The sequence below is a fragment of the Ictalurus punctatus genome, chromosome 14, assembly GCF_001660625.3.
Source record: "Ictalurus punctatus breed USDA103 chromosome 14, Coco_2.0, whole genome shotgun sequence".
NCBI lineage: Eukaryota > Metazoa > Chordata > Actinopteri > Siluriformes > Ictaluridae > Ictalurus > Ictalurus punctatus.
The window spans coordinates 7,600,983-7,617,071 of record NC_030429.2 but is presented as its reverse complement, the minus strand read 5'-3'; the positions used below and the strand labels follow the sequence as shown (position 1 = coordinate 7,617,071).

The 16,089-nt window shown below is 40.3% G+C and overlaps 1 protein-coding gene across 9 annotated transcripts in view; it reads left to right on the top strand.

The window, feature by feature from the left end:
- The first annotated feature begins 706 nt into the window (after positions 1 to 706).
- enox2 (ecto-NOX disulfide-thiol exchanger 2) overlaps positions 707 to 16,089 on the top strand; it is a 303,597-nt gene continuing 288,214 nt past the window's right edge. For 4 of the 9 annotated variants that reach the window (XM_047159928.2, XM_017485787.3, XM_047159927.2 and 1 more), the window contains exon 1: positions 3,018 to 3,094. Coding sequence is in view for 2 of the 9 variants with exons in the window: in XM_017485792.3 (XP_017341281.1) it covers positions 822 to 823 (2 nt within the window). In the remaining 7 variants the exon portion in view is untranslated. Of the gene's footprint in view, positions 824 to 3,017; positions 3,095 to 7,982; positions 8,297 to 16,089 lie in introns of those variants that run through there. The other 5 variants (XM_017485792.3, XM_017485784.3, XM_017485786.3 and 2 more) reach the window with 4 other exon arrangements.

The window sequence follows — 16,089 nt, the reverse complement described above, 5'->3', positions numbered from 1 at the left end:
TGACCTTATCTGAACATTATTTGACATTTTTGTGCAGTAATTATGCTTTAAAGAGCACCTATTATGGTTTTGAAAATGTGCCTAATTTTGTGTTAGAGGTTTTTACATGCATCCGAGGTCAAAAAACACTTTAATGTGCTCATAATTTAAAGTGCAGCATTACCTTTTCCCCTCAGTGTCATAAACGACTCTTTAAAAAAGGATTCATTCTAAACTCCCCCAAGTAGTAAATAGACTACGTGGTCGTGGTATCATCAGGATGGCCACACACTGCAGCATTCGGAATGAAACGTGAATTGTAATGAGAGAGTTCGTGTCGGTAGACAAACAAAACCCCATTAGTGAGCAGCTACAAGGATTTAGTATAGTAAGATACAAAATGGCATAACATACATACGTTTCTTTTCCCTATTCAACTTTAAAGTGCACCTATTATGGGTTTGAAACGTGCCTAATTTTGTTTTAAAGCTCTCATGCAATAGATTTACATACATCCAAGGTTATAAAACACTTTAACGTGCTCATAATTTAAACTGCAGCATTACCTTTTCCCCCCCAGTGTCACAAACGACTCGTTAAATGATTCGTTCTAAAGGATTCATTCTAAACTCCTCCTTTCAGAGAGCATGCTCTGCTTTGATTGGTCAGATGATCCACTCTGTTGTGATTGGTCTAACGCTGTCAGTGTGTGTTGAAAAGGAAACGCCCACTGCCTTAACGAGTTTCAGCTCCGTCTGTGGAAAAAAAATCTGTTAAAAAAGTCTGTTAACTTTCTGCTGCGTGAATGAGGAGGCTAATATGCGGCTGATGAACAGAATGAAATGTAAGTGATATTGTCTTCTGAAGTCACGTTTGGGCTTTAGCTGTTAGTTAGTTAGTTAGTTAGTTTTTTAAATAGTGACAGATTCTGCTGCCCAGATTTAAGTTGGAAGTTTAAGTTAATTCCATCACTGAGGCCCTGTTTACACTAGGGTATTTTCGGATGTAAAACAGCGTTTTAAACTGAAAACGATCCTCGTCCACACTGGTGTTTCCGCTGTGTTTCAGAAACGATCTCCGTCCACACTACACGACCTAAGACAGATGTCACGTGACCATTCATGCACACTAGGCATGCGCGTACAGGAAGTTGGTTGCTAGTCACTGGGAGGCACAACAAACCGGCATTCCATGTAGTGCTTACGCCACTTGAAATGAGATTTGTTGCTGATTTCTCTAATCGTAACTCGCCTCTTGCGCATGTAGGCAGCTGCAGTATTACAAAATACAGGATTTAACTGCACAGTGGCTGCTAAGAATGACAACAAAGCCAACAAAGCTTGCGGTTCAGTCACCGTGTTGTGTATTGATCAAGGTACAGTAATGGTCATATTGTAGGGGCTTGACGAATCAGAGAAGGATACGCAATCATCCAGAATACCCAATCAGGGGGCGAATGTGGGCGGAGTCACCTTCGTTTTCAAAAGTCTTCATTTTGGTCTGTTTACACTGAAACGCGAGCGCGGAGTTTTCAAAGTAGAACGGGGCCTTCGGCGTTTCCAGAAGTCTCAGTTTTCGTGGGAGGAAAACACCGGAGTGGTGTGGACGACATTAGCAAAAGTTATGTGTAAACAGAGCCTGAGGAACAGTTAGTGTGAAGGTTCTGGAGAGGGACCTTGAGCCACGATGTCGGTCGTTAACCGATCGCAGATTGCGTGATGGAAGATAAACCTTCAGGAGAGAGTTGAGGTAGGAGGGTGCTGGTCCAGACAAGGTCTTGTACGTGAGCATTAAGGCCTTGAATTTTATACGGGCGGCTACAGGAAGCCAGTGGAGGGAGATGAAGAGGGGTGTGACATGTGTTCTGTTGGGCTGGGTGAAGATGAGGCGTGCTTCTGCAGTCTGAATCAAGGGGTTTGATGGAGCTGCTGGGAGACCTGAGAGTAATGCATTGCAGTAGTCCAGCTTTGATATGACAAGAGCCTGGACTAGTATCTGTATGTCCTGTTCGGTGAGACAGGGTCGGATTTTCTTGATGTTATACAGAATGAATCTACAGGATCGTGCAGTTGTTGTATAACGTTAAAAATCGGTTGAAACTGGTTTTAATCAGTTAAGATAAATATGAAAAAAAATCCATCGAATGTGTCCCGGGCCTAAGCGACAAAACTGTAGGTACTATTGGGCACAGGGCTGATTGGCACAGGTATTTCAATAACGTGAGTTAGCTGGTTAGCAGCTATATATAGCTGAAAGTGTTCACGCATCCGCACTTCGGTCTACCGGAAATAGTAGATCACTGTAGAGAGCCATGAAACAAGTAGAGCTCTCACTCCTTATCCCCAGTGTGCCATGTTTCACAAGCCTTCATGTACATGTTCATGTTTTCTCACGCTGTTGTAGTGATGTGAAATCATGATTGAATGATTTTATTCGTTGATTAATCACGACTGACGGTATTTCATTAATCGCAGCTACTAAAAGTCTTAATTTTCCAACTTTGTTTGATTTAATTTACATTTATGGTATTCGGCACACGCCGTCATCCAGAGCGACTTACATTTATCTCATTTATACAACTGAGCGTTAAGGGCCTTGCTCAAGGGCCCAACAGTGGTAGATTGACAGTGCTGGGGCTTGAACTCCTGACCTTCTGATCAGTAACCCAGAGCCGTTAACCACTGAGCCTGCCCATTTAACCCATGCTGAGATGAAATAATTAGACGTGAATGGACTATTACACGTTTAAAAGGTTATACATGTATATAAATCATCCACTACACCTAAAATTCTTCATTTCCGTTTCTTTGAAATACTTTTTACTGCCTGTAGATGGTGCCCCACGCTGTACTGCTGTGTGAACGCGACACGCTGAATCCCAAATAGCCCTATATTATAAACATAGTGCACTAGGTAGAGTGCATCATCCGTGATTTTACATGATACGTAGTGCACTCGTGTAGGCGGCCATTTTGTGATAGGGCGTGCTCCGCGCGTGTTTACATGTGGACTGACAGCGCCGTTGCTGTTCAGAGCAGCTTGCCTAGTAACCAAGCGGAAGTTGAAGTGTCCGAGTGGTCGCGCGCTGCCTTTTCGCCGGTGGAAAAGTTACGCCGTGAGTAGCGCACTGTGTCACTGGGCGTGTTAATAAGTACAACAGGGATATAATAGCGAAAAGAGGACACATTACAAGAATTATTTTTTAAAAACTACGTATTGTATCCTTTTAGCGACTGTGAGTGTCAGTCGGTTAGCATGCTGGCTAATAACGAAAAGGCACGTTAAGTTGAGGCATCGTTGCTTAGTGACGGTTGTTTTTTTTGTTTTTAAAAAAAAAATAAATATTATTTGTCTATGTAGCGTGGCGCGTGCAGCGGTTTTGTTCGAGCAGCTTGACTTCTCTTGTAGACAGATGTTAAGAGAATTAACCGAGAATGTGGTTGAATGTGTCATCATCTTGTTTTCTGAACGAAAGTTTTTAATATATTTCTGTTTTTTATCTTCTCACGCCGGTCAATGGGACACCTCTATCTCTGGGAAATCCGTTACCCGTTGTTTCTCACGCGGTCAGGCCACGCCCACTCCCACCGTTTAAAGTGCATGCTTATGCTGTTCACGTTTTAACGACACTTCCGCAAAAAGAAAACAAAAGTGCACTAGTCTTTTTTTTTTTTTTTTTTTTTTTTTAAGAAAAGAACTACTGAAGCACAGTAAACAGACCTTTAGGACATGGACAAACGGCACACTAGAGGTGCCAACAGATTTATTTATTTATTTATTTATTTTATTTTTTTTTCTCTCAGGAGAAATCCACGCTTTTTAGCTAATCCACGCTTGAAATAGCCGCGAGATGTCGTCACGTGCGAATTTACATATTCATTACTTGGATATTTGCATATCAAAACGTGCTTCATGAAGAAGATGGAGTTCCTGAACACACTCATAGAATAAAGTGGAGTTTATCAGAACATAAAATATATCATAATTTGGTCATGACACCACAGAATAATTGACTGACTCGTTTATAAAATACTGTACAGTCATTTCTCTTGCGAAGACGAAAAAGCAGTCTTAATAAAAACTATATAACTGGTCTTATTAGCATAAAACGTAGTAGTGTGGAGATAGAAACGTGGAAATATGTGGAAACGTGGAAATGTGGAAATATTAACGTGCTTTCCTTACTTAATTGTCACCAAGAAGAGCGTTTAAAACTTCAATTCTATTCAGTTTTATTTGTATAGCGCTTTTAACAATGGACATTGTCTCAAAGCTGCTTTACAGAAACATATAAACACAGGATAGAGATTTTAAGCGTGTAAATTTATTCTTATTGAGCGAGCCGGTGGTGAGGCAAAACTCTCTAAGATGATATGAGGAAGAAACCTTGAGAGGAACCAGACTCAGAAGGGAACCCGTCCTCATCTGGATAACACCGGATAGTGTGAAAGTAAAGGAAAGTTCATTGTGGTTTTTATATGAAGTCTGTTTTTTGTTGAACTAGTCCACTGTTCACTAAAAGAGACCCGAGTGCAAGACTGCATGTGGTAATTGCAGTCCCGGGGCCTTATTTATCTTCGAAGAACAAAGGATTAAAACGAAGAACAAAGAAGTGTGAGAGGTGGACAGATCTTGAGACCGCATGATCTGAAAATTAGCAGCTTTAAAGAAAGCCTTAAACTATGCCCACTTGGCATGTTGCGTCATACACGACTGAAAAGCTTTTTTTCATACACACCAAAAGTTTGTGGACACCTGATCATCACACCGATATATGTTCCCACTTCCCCAAACTGTTGCCACAAAGTTGGAAGCACACAATTGTATAGAATGTCTTGGCATTACAATTTCCCTATATTCAAGATATTTCCACTTGCTTAGGTGTCATTTTTAAAGTGTATATACCACATGTGAAAAGGGGGAAAAAAAGGAAAAGGGTGATTAATATAATATCAGGAGAATGTAAACAGTCGAAACGGAGCAACAAACTAATAAATGTTTCCAAGTGCCACTGAACTAGAGCGGAAACAGACAAAACCACCGCCATATGGAAACTGGACAAAGTCCAATGAATCATCACTACTTCTCAGTGTGAATGTTCTCTAAACTCTCATTTAACAAGGCCAAGAAAATAGATTCCTGAAGAAACCTGCTGTGTTAGTGATCGTAAAGTAACGTTTAATTGGCCATTTTGCAAGATTGCTTCCTTCATCAGACCCAGATAGCAGTGTTTAGTCGTACGCTCCTCCAGACAGATACAGGCATTTCTCTTCTTCAGTTATGACTGCTGAAGATGGCTGTTTTAATGAATACGTCATATCGAGCATTCGGTCGTCGAGTCAGGGATGCGGTGGATCTCGGGAAACACTGGACGATGCACATACACATTCACACACTCGGGGAGGAAACCAGAACACCTGGAGGAGACCCAGACAGACGCATGAAACTCTGCGTCATCAGTAACCGGAGCTCAGGAATTAACAAGGAGTCTGGGGCTGTCAGGCAGTGACACGATCTGCTGTGCAGTGCATCACTCATTAACCTTTTCATCTCCAAGGAACCATTAGTGAGTCCATATTTACATTCCTTACCAGCTTCCAGACGCTTGTGGACACCTGAACATCACACCCATGTGCTTCTTTCCCAAACTGTTACCTCAAAGCACACAATAACAGAGAATGTCTCTTCATTTTCCCTTCACTGGCACTAAGAGGACTAAACCTGTGCACAAAGCGAGCTCCATGAAGACATGGTTTGAGAAGGATGGAGTGGAAGAACTTGAGTGTCCTGAACAGAACCCTGACCTCGACACCACTGAACACCTTTGGGATGAACTGGAACACCGCCTGCACCCCAGACGTCCTCACACAACATCAGTTCCTGATCTCACTAATGCTGTTGTGGCTGAATACTCACACAATGATCCCCATGGCCACACTCCAAAATCTAGTGGAAAGCCTTTGCAGAAGAGTGAAGATTATTATAACAGCAAAGGAGAGACTAAATATGGAATAGGATGTTCCACAAACGCATGTGGGTGTGATGGTCAGGTGTCCACAAACTTCTGGCCATATAGTGTATATACGAATGTATGTGTTATTAAGATGTACATGTCAATTTCCTTTATAAACCACACTAACTAGAATGGAAGCACATCAAACCACTGTATTTTTAAACAGTTTTCCCCAAAATATTTTTTTTTTCTGTCAATGTTTTCATTAAATTACAATAATACATTCGTTCCTGTTGCTAATTAGAAGGACCTTACAGATGAATTTCCCAAAACGTTAATTATTGTTGGATCCATGTTAGATTTTATAATTAAAAATGGCGTAAAATAAATTTATTTCTAACAGTGCATGTTATTTATCAACGAAACAAAGAAGAAATGATGTTCTGACGATCTCTTGCGAGCACAGTGAAATAAAATATTTTAATTCTAGCAACAGCAAAAGTCAACATTTTTGGTTTTATTTAGAGATGGCATGATAACTCTTTTTCTTTTCTGATAGGATACCAATACCGAAACCTCGACTAGCTGCTGATATTAATACCCAGCTGATTTTTCCCCCCCTTTTAAAACTAGCTTTAAAAATACTCTTCATTTTTAAAAAAAAAAAAATGACTGAAAAAAACCACCTACTGTACATGGCAAATATAATAAAGTATACAGTGTAAATATAATACAAATCAAGCCTAACCAGATACCATACAATCAAGTTTATCGTATTTATATGTAAACGTTACCTGTTCCAAAAAAAAAAATCTCTTCCAAATTAAGTTCCAATCTTTTCCCTTTGTTACAGGATGAGATCAGATTCATACTTTTATTTATTTATTCATTTGTTTATTTTCCTCCCCTCCGATATCCGCTTCACTAATTTTTGTTGGCATCGGCCCGATACCGATCCTGGCTATCTGATCTCCAGTTTTATAATGTATGCTAATGTGTGCATGTTCAATTAGACAGCACATCATTTCCATAAATACATGCAAATTATTATCCTGAGCTCGGGTTATCATCTGCAAAGTTTCACATGTTCTCCCCGTGTCCGTGTTGGTTTCCTCCGGGTTCCTCGGTTTCCTCCTTCCTCCCAAAACACATTCCAGCTGAGACTAATAAATTTCATCTAATCCCTATTAAAACACCGAGTATACGCCAGCCTGCACAACGTCCCTTTCACAGTAAACAGTTGCAGCACATATTCTTTGTGAATGAATTAAAACAACACCAGCTGTTTTTCCCCCTCAGTAGATATCTCACTGCCTGGTCGTAGCTGCCAACTAATTAGTAAGTGGAGCAATTACTTGCTGCACAACAGCAAACTGGAATATAGATTTGTGTTTTGGAGATTGGAGAAAACTTAGTAAATAAATTCATCCCATCATTATGCGAAGAAAACAATTTCACTGTGCTCTACTGTATACGTGACCAATAAAGACTCATTATCATTATCATCATTAAAAATAAAACCAAACATTCAGGTTGGAGTCAGTGATGTGGCACAAAAATTTATATATATATATATATATATATATATATATATATATATATATATATATATAATATATATAAAACACACACACACACGTACATACATACATACACACTGTGTGTGTGTGTGTGTTATGTTTTTTTTATATATATATATATATATATATCTCACACACATGCATTTGTACACATTTATATAGAATGATATTGAAGACGCTTCAGTTTCGGAGTTTAAACAGGGCGGCTTAATGGAGGAACTGAAATGTTTTGCTGTCACTCGGATCCTCTTGCATTCATATTCGCTCCTGCTGTGAGTATAGCAGAGTCTGTTCAAAACCTCCGAGCACAAATCAAAAACAGCGTACCTGTAGTCTGAAAGCTAGATCCAGGGATCATGCTGCTAAATGTAGGCAAGAAGTTTCATGCTGGGTGTGCATGATGTTTGTCTGAAACGCGTCTGAAATGCGGGAGGCGGGACTGTGATCTCCTCAGCCATGGTAGTACTTTCTTTTTTTCTTATCATGCCGCATGGCTCGCTGCACCGCCTTTGTGATCGGCTTCCCCATTAGATTTTACACTCCCATGCATCCTTACTATTTTCAGAGAGCAGAGGACGGCGAGTGACGCAAGGAGCACGAGTGTCAGTTGCACAGACGGCATGTCCACACTGCTGGTTCTTCTGGCACTGTTTACCATCTTAGCAACACATGAGAAACATTCGCGCTCGCCGCTTCCAGGACATGGCTGTCAGGATTCTCCAAACTGTTTCTCCAGACTGACGAGCAGCTGTTTACACAGAGTCTGATCAAAGCCTGGATTACAGTGAGGTTACGCTTTTGTTTGTTCGAGGTCGAGGGTTGTATATCGCCGCATGTCCTCTTAGAAACCAGAGAAAATGTCTTTGTGTTCCTTTATTCGTTTTTGTTCCCTCTTAGAAAATTTCGAAACCTTAAGGGTCATACGGTTTCCTTAAAGGCTTTATGTAGGATCCTAACAACAGAATGTTTTTGAAAGAGAACCCTTAAAGAACCTTTGAGGAACTTATAAGAGAAAAATGGCCTCCATTGGTCTTTTTGCACAAATGGTGCTCATGTAGGAGGGCACGGTTGATACATACTTCAACGGGGGTGCATTTTTGTTTGTTTGTTTGTTTGTTTGTTTGTTTTTACTTTGCTTTACCTTTAGTGTTCAGAACACCTGCCTTCGCACTCTCTATTAAGGATATTGTTTAAACGCAATAGCCCGGGCATTGAGAATTGACAGAGGTTTATTTTTTTATGTTTACTTAATCTAGGCTACTTAAGTCAGGACACACAATAGGCATCTCACACAGGGAGCGAAAACAAGCATGGCGGATGGTGGAGTTGCAACCCTAGACAAGGAAGAAGAATTAATCCCCGAAAAGAACGGCAGACCAGGTTCGAATCAGACGTCTGCGATTTGAAATCTGTGTCAAAAACACGATCAGTAGGTACAGTTTAGTATTTGATGATGGTCAGGACGACTTTTTCGGCTTGCACGGCTCTCAAGACCGTATTCTGGTGTGACTCGTGGCCCTAAAGGTAGTGTTGATTTGTTACTGTTTTCACATCGTCGTTTATAACGTTATCGCGGAAAATCCTGTGAAACATCATCATATCGTATTAAGTTTGCGGTTCTCGCCTATTCCAAATGTGGGAGTACAGCTCCAAGGTCATCGGCTCGATCCTGAGCTCGAGTTATGATCTGCGTGGGTTTCCTCTGGGTTCTCCGGTTTTCTTCTTCCTCCCCAATAAACATGCCGTTAAACGGCAAGTCTAAATTTCCGCTATGTGTGAATGCATGGTGTCCTGTAATGCACCATCCCCGGCATAGTCCAGCCTCACAGTAATTGTTCCCTGGATAGACTCCTGATCCACCGCAACCGTGAGCAGGACAAGGCACTTACTAAAGATGGATGAATGAATGAATGAATGAATGTTTCTCTTGTATCAATTTTCCACTGTCTCACCCCCCGTTCAGTGATTGTTCTTCCAGCTAAACGCACAGAATGTCTAAATGTGCCTCAAGGCCTGACGTGGTTCTTTGACGCAGGCACATTTTATTAATCCAGTATGATATTAGAAGAGCTAAAGTGGCCCAGTGACAGTGTGATTAAAATGGACCTGAAGTAGGGTAATACTTAATTGGTGTGACGGAACTAATATCAGCTGAGTCCTGCTTCTAGAGTGACACATTCATTTGCCGGGTGAGGTTCGTAGCGGTGTGTGTGTGTGTGTGTGAAATGAAGGGAAACAGGCTGCTCAGCAGAGCTGAAGTAGTGAGTTGTTTCCCTGCCGTTCTATTAGTGATTTCAGACCACTGAAGCACACCCTTTTATAATCCTGGAACAGTCAACGTGATTCTGCTTATATTTCGAGAGTGCCGCTCTTTCAATAGGCTTTGGTTAAATTTGGCAGCTCTGATCACTGATAGGAAGGTTGCTCATTTTATCGTTGCCCCAGTATTCTGTTTTTGAATGAAATCTCTAGTGTTAGGGCTGATTCAGTCTTTATGAAAAGAACTGACTGAAACAAGCCTGGGACTGTCGTTGGCTTTTTTTTGTTGTATTTTTTTTTTTTAGACATTAGACGGCTGCCTATTAAACCAAGTGGGGTTTGCGCGCGCGTGCGTGTGTGTGTGTGTGTGTGTGTGTGTGTGTGTGTGTGTGTGTGTGTGGCATTAGGTGAAAGCATGTATATTGTTGTTAAACAAAAAGAAGGCACTAGGGATGTCGCAATTCCCCTCCATTTTCAATACAATGCTAACATTACATCTTTGAGTATTGTCTGATGTTTAATTTTTACATCCCTAGAATTACCCAAGCGACGGTCTGCAAGCGTCTGTTTTTAAAGCTAATGGACGTAAGATTTTAAACTAGTGAACATTTCATAACGGGTCGTGCTGCGTTGTTCTCCGCTTCATGCTGCTCTAGAAGTTTCATGCTGCTTGATGAACCAAATGATCCCGAGTTGTGATACTTCCTGACCATTTGACGGTGTTCGATATGGTCAGTCAAACAAGACTCCTTTGTCCATTCTCACAAGCCTTGGAAATAGTGGCACGACATGGCAGGGATTTGCTTCCTACCTGGAGGGACGGTCGTATCAGGTGCCATTCATATCTATTCAAGGCAGACTCTCCAGTGGTGTCCCACAAGGCTCAGTACTAGGGCTTCTTCTGTTCTCCCTCTATACCCACTGTGACATTAGTTAACGTTAGGAATGTCCCTTCTGCTAATTTTATCATTCAAATATCCGTAAGAGGTAACGAATGATATTCGGTTAATCGCTAGGAGACTGGAAGCCATCTTTATTGAGGCATAATCATGGCTAATTTTCCTTTTTTTAATACGTTTGACAGAGATCATATAGAGGAATAATAGACAGAAATGTTAAACGCACAGCAGAAGCTTTACTGAAGGTCAGCTCAGACTGTAGTCTGCAGTGTCGCATGCAGTGAGATAAAGATCTGTCCGCTTTTTAGTACCGATGCACACTAACTTGTACACCATGACAGTGCTGCTGATGTCATCAAACTGTTGCCAGATGACTTTATTATTATTATTATTTTTTATTCTTTGGGCGTCAGACGGATTCTGAAATAGCTCATGTCTTAGCATGTTATCACCTGTGTCTTGAAATTCCAGCAGGACAGAGCTGTGTATGCCTTTTGATGTGTATCCCTATAAACACTGATGCTTGGACCCCCCACCAATGAACCCCCATCACCCTGAAGGGATTGATCAAACCTCGCACTGCACCACTCTCCCTTCAGCGGCTCGACCGGACTTGCCATCCCTCAGTGTACCACCAGGACGGCATTCATCAAGACTCTGGCACCCAGGTGGTAGAATGAACTTCCCCTGGCTGTCTGAATAGCTGAGTCACTGTCTGTCTTCAAAGACTGATGACCTACCTCTTTACCAAGCACTATATCCAGCGGGGGGGAAAAACCCTGACTTGTGCTTTGTTTTCATAGTTGTACAAGTTCTCTCTAACAGGGTTTTAGCTGGATGGTATTGTCAGATCCTGACTTGTGCGGATTATTTTTTTTTTACTGTGTGGATATGTTTTTGATGAAGTGGATAAAAGTATCTGCTAAATGGTGGAAACGTATTTTGTTCTCCGGGACTTTTTCCTATCCGAGCTGACATATGGCCGACGTCCACCAATTCTGACGTGAAATATTTCAGTGGATCATACCTGTATGCCAGATCTGATCGTTTTCAGGTTGGTACCTGTACTGTATACATATCTGATACAGTCCACCACCAGCCCTGATCCCCATACTCAACACACTTTGAGCGAAATTAAACTGACAGTCTTTTGCAGTCTTCTTCCAGGGGTTGTACCTGGCATCTTTGTAGGCACAGCGGGAGGCTTCATTCTCCATCTTACACTGTTTTCATGCTGATCTACTGATCTACTTTTTAATGAAGTAGGTTTCTTTTACTGTAGTGTAATCTGTCAGGGTTGGGATATACAATGTGTTTAAAGTGCACCTATTATGGTTTTTCAAATATTCCCTTTCATGTAGTGTGTTATAGAGCCGTTTGTGAGTGTAAAAACTCTGCAAAGTTTAAAAAAAATCAAAGCGCGGGACAAACTGAGTTATTGACTCCTAAAATAAGGAACCGATTCTGAACAGCTGAAACGATTCATTAGTGATTCCAGACTTTACTTCCTGTACTAATCTACGTAGGTTTGTAACAAAAAGCCCCGCCTCTGGTCTTCATCGGCTGCTCGCTCACAGCGGTAGACCAATCACAACAGACTGGGACATCTGACCAATCAGAGCTCTATGCTCTCTGAAAGGAGGAGTTTCGAATGAATCCTTTAGAACGAATCATTTAACGAGTCGTTTATGACACTGGGGGAAAAAGGTAATGCTGCAGTTTAAATTATGAGCACGTTAAAGTGGTTTTTAACCTTGGATGTATGTAAATCTATTGCATGAGAGCTGTAAAACAAAATTCGGCATGTTTCAAAACCATAATAGGTGCACTTTAAAGTTGAATAGGGAAAAGAAAAGTATGTATGTTATGCCTCTTTGTGTCGTACTATATTGAATCCTTGTAGCTGCTCACATTCAGTTCATGCTGCAGTGTATGTAATGGGGTTTTGTTTGACTACCGACACGGACTCTCTCATTACAATTCACGTTTCATTCTGAATGCTGCAGTGTGTGGCCATCCTGATGATACCACGACCACATAGTCTATTTACGCTTCAGTCTTGCTGAAGGTGGGATGAATTGTATTGCTGTATTTATTCTGCAGATTCTCTCACCTGAAGTCTCATCTCTTCTGAGAGCACTTAAACATTTTTTTTTTCAGAAACACTCTCAAGTTTCCCCCATTCTATGCACATAGAATATATATATAGTATATTTAGATGCGCTCCTCTTCACGATACAATTAACCTGAAGCAAACCTCCTTCTCGCGCTCTGTTGCTGTTGTCACTGTGTATTAGGTAGTGATCAGTGCTGTTACTGGTATTAGGTATCGGTCAAATAAGATGCTCATTTACTTGTACTCGTAGAAATGCTTTGATACTAACATCCGATACCATTATACTATGATGTCATGCTAATGAAATGACCACACAAAATGACATCAGTCTGGACCTACGGTGCGTTCACACCGTGTTGGAATCACCGTAACGAATAGACGACAACCCGGATGTCCTACTCCGAGACGTTCACGTCCTCTGACTCGGACTTGCACGTTTCCATACGCCAAAATGACTCCGTATGAGACGATGGTGTTGACAATTGCAAAATACACACGCTGTGTATCTTTCGTTTATTTTCGGATTAATCTTGAATTATTAAGTCGTTCATAATAGTCGATTATATGAGTTTTTACACAGAAATATTACGAGAACTACTTAAGTCCGTTTTACTGATGAAGCCGCCGCTATTTTGAGTGTTTGCACATGACACTGCAGCGGTCAGGTGGTACAAGTCGGAGCTTGTATGACTTGATAAAACATCTTGCGTATTAAACTCAGCAGGACGTTTTCATTCATTACTAGTAGCACATAGCAATGATAATGCAGACTAGACAATTCTAATTGAGTACAAATGAAAGCCATTAGGTAGGGGGTTGCTCAGCGATTAAGACGTTGGACTACTGATCAGAAGGTCACAAGTTTAAATCCCAGCTCTGCCAATCTGCCACTGTTGGGCCCTTGAGCAAGGCCCTTAACCCTCAACTGCTCAGTTGTATAAATGAGATCAATGTAAGTTGCTCTGGATAACAGCGTCTGCCAAATGCCGTAAATGCAAATGTGTTGTTCTTGACAATCAGTCAATATCGGTCATTAAAGTGAAGGGATTCCAATGTAATGAAAACAAAATGTTTACTTAAAAGTGTAGAGAAATACATGTATATCAGCTACGGTATAGTAGGAGAAATACACGTATATCAGCTACTATGTAACAGGAGAAATACACGTATATCAGCTACTATATAGTAGGAGAAATACACGTATATCAGCTACTATATAGTAGGAGAAATACACGTACATCAGCTACTATATAGTAGGAGAAATACACGTACATCAGCTACTATATAGTAGGAGAAATACACGTACATCAGCTACTATATAGTAGGAGAAATACACGTACATCAGCTACTATATAGTAGGAGAAATACACGTACATCAGCTACTATATAGTAGGAGAAATACACGTACATCAGCTACTATATAGTAGGAGAAATACACGTACATCAGCTACTATATAGTAGGAGAAATACACGTACATCAGCTACTATATAGTAGGAGAAATACACGTACATCAGCTACTATATAGTAGGAGAAATACACGTACATCAGCTACTATATAGTAGGAGAAATACACGTACATCAGCTACTATATAGTAGGAGAAATACACGTACATCAGCTACTATATAGTAGGAGAAATACACGTACATCAGCTACTATATAGTAGGAGAAATACACGTACATCAGCTACTATATAGTAGGAGAAATACACGTACATCAGCTACTATATAGTAGGAGAAATACACGTACATCAGCTACTATATAGTAGGAGAAATACACGTACATCAGCTACTATATAGTAGGAGAAATACACGTACATCAGCTACTATATAGTAGGAGAAATACACGTACATCAGCTACTATATAGTAGGAGAAATACACGTACATCAGCTACTATATAGTAGGAGAAATACACGTACATCAGCTACTATATAGTAGGAGAAATACACGTACATCAGCTACTATATAGTAGGAGAAATACACGTACATCAGCTACTATATAGTAGGAGAAATACACGTACATCAGCTACTATATAGTAGGAGAAATACACGTACATCAGCTACTATATAGTAGGAGAAATACACGTACATCAGCTACTATATAGTAGGAGAAATACACGTACATCAGCTACTATATAGTAGGAGAAATACACGTACATCAGCTACTATATAGTAGGAGAAATACACGTACATCAGCTACTATATAGTAGGAGAAATACACGTACATCAGCTACTATATAGTAGGAGAAATACACGTACATCAGCTACTATATAGTAGGAGAAATACACGTACATCAGCTACTATATAGTAGGAGAAATACACGTACATCAGCTACTATATAGTAGGAGAAATACACGTACATCAGCTACTATATAGTAGGAGAAATACACGTACATCAGCTACTATATAGTAGGAGAAATACACGTACATCAGCTACTATATAGTAGGAGAAATACACGTACATCAGCTACTATATAGTAGGAGAAATACACGTACATCAGCTACTATATAGTAGGAGAAATACACGTACATCAGCTACTATATAGTAGGAGAAATACACGTACATCAGCTACTATATAGTAGGAGAAATACACGTACATCAGCTACTATATAGTAGGAGAAATACACGTACATCAGCTACTATATAGTAGGAGAAATACACGTACATCAGCTACTATATAGTAGGAGAAATACACGTACATCAGCTACTATATAGTAGGAGAAATACACGTACATCAGCTACTATATAGTAGGAGAAATACACGTACATCAGCTACTATATAGTAGGAGAAATACACGTACATCAGCTACTATATAGTAGGAGAAATACACGTACATCAGCTACTATATAGTAGGAGAAATACACGTACATCAGCTACTATATAGTAGGAGAAATACACGTACATCAGCTACTATATAGTAGGAGAAATACACGTACATCAGCTACTATATAGTAGGAGAAATACACGTACATCAGCTACTATATAGTAGGAGAAATACACGTACATCAGCTACTATATAGTAGGAGAAATACACGTACATCAGCTACTATATAGTAGGAGAAATACACGTACATCAGCTACTATATAGTAGGAGAAATACACGTACATCAGCTACTATATAGTAGGAGAAATACACGTACATCAGCTACTATATAGTAGGAGAAATACACGTACATCAGCTACTATATAGTAGGAGAAATACACGTACATCAGCTACTATATAGTAGGAGAAATACACGTACATCAGCTACTATATAGTAGGAGAAATACACGTACATCAGCTACTATATAGCAGGAGAAA